The sequence below is a fragment of the Triticum urartu genome, chromosome 3A (genome assembly GCF_056163025.1).
Source record: "Triticum urartu cultivar PI428250 chromosome 3A, HENAU_Tu73, whole genome shotgun sequence".
NCBI lineage: Eukaryota > Viridiplantae > Streptophyta > Magnoliopsida > Poales > Poaceae > Triticum > Triticum urartu.
In genome coordinates, this window is record NC_141875.1 from 54,529,501 (window position 1) to 54,534,315 (window position 4,815).

General features: G+C 47.4%; 1 protein-coding gene across 1 annotated transcript; it reads right to left on the minus strand.

Annotated features, from left to right (window-relative positions):
- Positions 1-3,670: 3,670 nt before the first annotated feature.
- LOC147978476 (uncharacterized) lies at positions 3,671-4,105 on the minus strand. Its single transcript, XM_087514767.1, has one exon. It carries the CDS (start codon positions 4,103-4,105, stop codon positions 3,671-3,673), a length of 435 nt encoding a protein of 144 aa, XP_087370893.1.
- Positions 4,106-4,815: the final 710 nt, after the last annotated feature.

The window sequence follows — 4,815 nt, forward strand, 5'->3', positions numbered from 1 at the left end:
CTCATAATGCTTGCGAAGCCGCTCGTCGAGTTTCACGGGCATGCAGATGCTGTTGTGGTGCCAATAATTGTATGGTTGGTTGTGACCTGTTTGTGGCGGCCCAAGAAACATGTTTGGTGTCGTTGCCGCCATCTTTGGAGTTGTCGTCGTCGCTATTGGGCTAGCCTCTAGTGTCATCGTCACCATTATAGTTGGCGCCACCATCAAAGTTGTTGGTGTCCGGAGCACCACTAGAGTTGTCGTCGTCGTCGTCGAAGCTTGGTGCGGCAAAAGATATGGCGGCCACGGACCCGTCTTTGTTGTTGGCGTAGGAGGCACCAGCATTGCCATAGACGACACCGTCCTCCTCGCCGGAGCGGGTGTAGACATGCGTGTAGCCACCATCCAAGTCTTCAATGGTGATCGCGTCTTTTTCTTACTCGTCATCTGAGATGAATAAAATATTGGAAGAGGAGACGAGGAAAGGCAGAATTGGTGCCATGTATAGCTTGGACCGTTGCGTTGTGGATGACAGACTTATGCACAACTATAGTATAGGCAATGGTTGATGAATGGAACAAAACATGTTTTGGAACCAGATTTGTATGTTTTGTAGCACGCCGCAATTCTGTGTTCCCTCTAGTTTTAGGAAGTAATTAGGCATGGAATGGAAGAAAAACACGAATTGCCTTCCGTCGCACATTCTTCTTATGTTCTGATCCATGCACGAACCAACAGGCAGATCCCGCCCATCACACATTCTTCTACATCGCGGAATAGGTACGTAATCACCTATGTGCAACTCTTGATCCAACTAGCTAAATAGGCACGCTGGCTAGGAATTTCTTGCATATCAGATCACCCGCGTGAGTGAATTGACACAAAGGACCACTTTCGAACACAAATGACAATTCTACGGTGGTGACAGGCCCGACATGTTGTGGCAGACCTGACATGCCACACATGGCACTTGACGCCACATGATATGGTGACAAGGCTCCGTATCACCATAGTGTGTGGTGTCAAGTGCCATGTGACGCTTGTTGTGCATACCGCCACGGTAGTTTTGTCATTTACATTCAAATGTGATTTTTTGATGCTATTTCCCTTGCGCATATGGTCTTTTACGCAAGAATATTTTTAGGGAAAAAAGGAGAATAATATACATATGGCTTCAGCCTCGATCCTGACAAGGCCTAAATAATCTATATAGAGAAGGCCTCACTCCCCGCGGCTAGCCGGCATGCCTTTTCTGCTAGTTGGATTAAGAGTTGCACGTAGGTGATGGTGATTACGTACCAAGTATGCAATGTCGAAGAATGTGTGATGGGTGGGATCTGCTGACAGGTTCATGCATGGATCATATCATAAAAGAATGCGTTATCAAAAGCCCTGTTCAAGAATTCATCCGATTAATCAGTTAACTTGCCGATTAATCCCTACTCGCAGGGTCACCGAGTAGCCGATAAACTGATAAATTGTCCGATTAATTGATTAAATGGCTGATTAACTTGCTGATTAGCTTATTAATCCCTACTCGCCAGCCAACCGAGCAGTTACCAGTTAACGATTTCCTCAACAATGATCAAAAGATAATCCGTATTTCCTTTCCGTTCCATACCCGATTGAGAATATTTCCTGATAGAATTCTCTTTCTGCTTACTTTCTAAATCTAGAGGGAACACGAAATTGTGCCGGGCAACAAAACATACAAATCTGGTGCCAGAACTTCTTTAGTTGTTCCTGCCATCAACCAATGTGTATACCATAGTTGTGCATACGTTTGTCGTCCACACCACAACCAATCCAAGCTATTCATGATGCCAATTCTACCTTTCCTCGTCTCCTCTGCCGATTTTTTCCATCTCGGATGATGAGGAAGAAAAAGATGCATCAAGGTTCTCCAAGTGTACGAGCACCCCTGTGGGCAAGGAGCAGCCATGATATCCATGTCGTGGAAGTATCTAGCCTTGAGCACATTTGCACATAGTGACGTAGGGAACATAAGCAACCTCCACACCTGTTTTGTAAGAAGAGCCTGATTGCACATCTCAAAGTCCCGGAACCCCATTCCTCCCGCTTGCTTTCTAGTGCATATCTTGTCCCATGCTACCCAATGGACCTTTCGTTCACCGTTGGTTGCTCCCCGCCAGAATTTTGAAGAGATAGATTTCAGTTTCCCGCACATTTTCTTGGAGAGCTGGAAGCAACTCATCGAATATGTCGGTGTTGCTTGCAACACTGACTTGACAAGAACCTCCCTGTCTGCCTTCAACAAACCCTGTCCTTTCCACCCCATAACCTGCCCACCATAGTAGGAAGACCTAGATATTTTTCACTAAGAGCCTCTGACTGGATTCCTACCTCCTTAAGAATAGCCTTCTCATCATTGTTACACCCCTTCCCAAAGAAGATGGAAGATTTTTCCAAATTCACTTTTTGACCTGATGCTTCCTCGTACATGTGCAAAATTGTCCTGAGCCTCACCATGTTCTCCTTGGACGCCTCGAGGAAGACAATACTATCATCCGCAAATAGCAAGTGTGTCACCGTGGGGCCAGTACGCCCAAAGGACACACCCTGGATTTTTTTTCTCACGTTGCGCTTTTTTAAGGAGCGCCGAGAACCCCTTAACACAGAATAAGAAGAGATAAGGGAAGATGGGGTCCCCTTGACGCAAGCCTCGACTGGAGAGAAAGCCCTCCGAAAGGTTACCATTGAGCTTCATCGAGAAGCATGCCGAGGTCACACATCTCATAACCATGGCTGTCCATGCATGAGAAAAACCTAATTTAGTCATCATTTGTTGAAGAAAAGACCATTCCACCCGGTCATATGCCTTCGTCATGTCCAACTTGACCGCACACAAAGCTTTCTTCCTTTTCCTCTTCCGAATGGCATGAACACACTCGTATGCCACTAGTACATTATCAGTAATAAGTCTCCCCAGTACAAAGGTACTTTGCTATTCCGAGATCAGAATGGGAAGCACAGCTTTGAGGCGGTTGGCTAAAACCTTGGCCGCAATCTTGTAGAGCACGTTACACAAGCTAATAGGTCGGAACTGAGAGAGCATCTCTGGCGACTTCACCTTTGGGATCAAAACTAAAATTGTGTCATTGAAGCCCTCCGGTATCTGACCTCCTCCTAGAAAATCCCGAATAGCTTTGCAAACCTCCTCCTTCACCAGAGGCCACTGCCTCTGATAGAAGAGAGCAGGCAGCCCATCCAGGCCAGGAGCCTTCGCCGGGCCCATCTGAAAGAGTGCTCTTTCAATCTCATCATCAGTAATAGCAGCATCTAGTTTGTTATTCATAGCTTCAGAGACTGCAGCCGGGATATTCTCGAGAATTTGCTGCATATTAGACGTGCCTTGTGTAGCAAACAAAAGTGAATGAAAATCCCTAGCCATCACTCTCATTCCCTCATCATCCACGCATCTCGAGCCATCTGGCCGCAGTAGTGACTTGGTCGTGTTCTTTCTCCTCCTGTGAGAAGCACAATTCTGGAAATATTGTGTATTCTGGTCGCTTGCCCTTAGCCAATCCACCCTGGACCTCTGCCTCTTCATGATTTCCCCCCTTAGATAGACTTCTCGCAGCTTTCCTTTGATCTCTCTAATCTTGTGCATGCGTTCAATAGACATGCTTTCATCCTTAGCACGTTGGTCTCCCTTGAGTTGTTTAATCTGTCACCGCACCGAACCAATAACTGCTCGGCCCCACTCGTGCATGTGTACAATGACTTCGCGCAGCTTGCCAAGCAAACCATGCAGGCCTATCTGGCCATGGCTCTCCGCCTCCCAAGCACGATTAACCATGTCGTCATAATCCTCATGGCGAGTCCACATCTCCTCAAACTTGAAACTCAAAGCCACAGTTGGTTTAACCACCACTTCCTCTCTAACTCTAATGGCCAGTGCCATATGGTCAGATTCTTCTGTTAGCACATGTTCCACGCTGGACCCCGAGTAGAGTTGCATAAAATCGCTGTTAGAAGTAGCTCTATCTAGCCTCACCTCTACATTCTCCAGAGGGTCTCGTTTGTTGTCAAACGTGAAGGGGTAGCCGCTGAAATGCATGTCCGCCAGTGTGCACATGTTGAGGCACTCCCTGAACGCCTCCATCTGGTTAAGGTCACGATCGTTCCCTCCTAGCTATTCAGCTCGCTCGAGTGCCTCATTGAAATCCCAGGCAAGTTATCTTGAGCTTTCAGTAATCGTAGAGCGTCCCATGTTCCCTTTCTCAATTCTGTTTTAGGCTCTCCATAGATCCCAGTGAATCTAAAGGTCCTATTCTCGAAAGTAATAGTCACGTCGATAAAGTACTGGCACCATGGCCTCACCAAGACCTCCACTTCATCTCTCCACCATAGGGCAAGTCCACCACTCCTCCTCACCGCCACCCCCTGTTGGAACCCTAAAGTTCACTTCAATTTTTCCACCGGAGCAGCTTTCTTCTTTGGGGCCACTGCTGGGTTGTAGGACCGTATTAGGTCTCTCAGTTCGCCTACTGTCGAGTCCAACCCCAGCCCTAGCAGGGTCCGCCGCTCTCTCCTCATGTTCTTCCAGGCAAATACATTTGTCGTTCTCTATGTCTTCTCACGAGAATCCCTCTCTCTCTCTCTCACCATACCTTTCTTGCCCCCCCTTGGGAACCCACACCTGCTTAGGACGCCTCTTCCTTGACATGTCTCTCTCATAGTCCCAGTGGTCCACCTGACGATATTGGTGCTCCCCCTCCTTGGTTTATGAACATAGTACCCCCTCTTCCTTTGCTGTTCATTGCACTCTAAATCAGGAAAACGCCCAGGGTGTCCTCTATGTTCAACAAGTCG

Bases quoted from the DNA above. Each gene is read 5' to 3' on its own strand.
- LOC147978476 (XM_087514767.1), bottom strand. From the start codon at position 4,105: ATGGAGGCGTTCAGGGAGTGCCTCAACATGTGCACACTGGCGGACATG.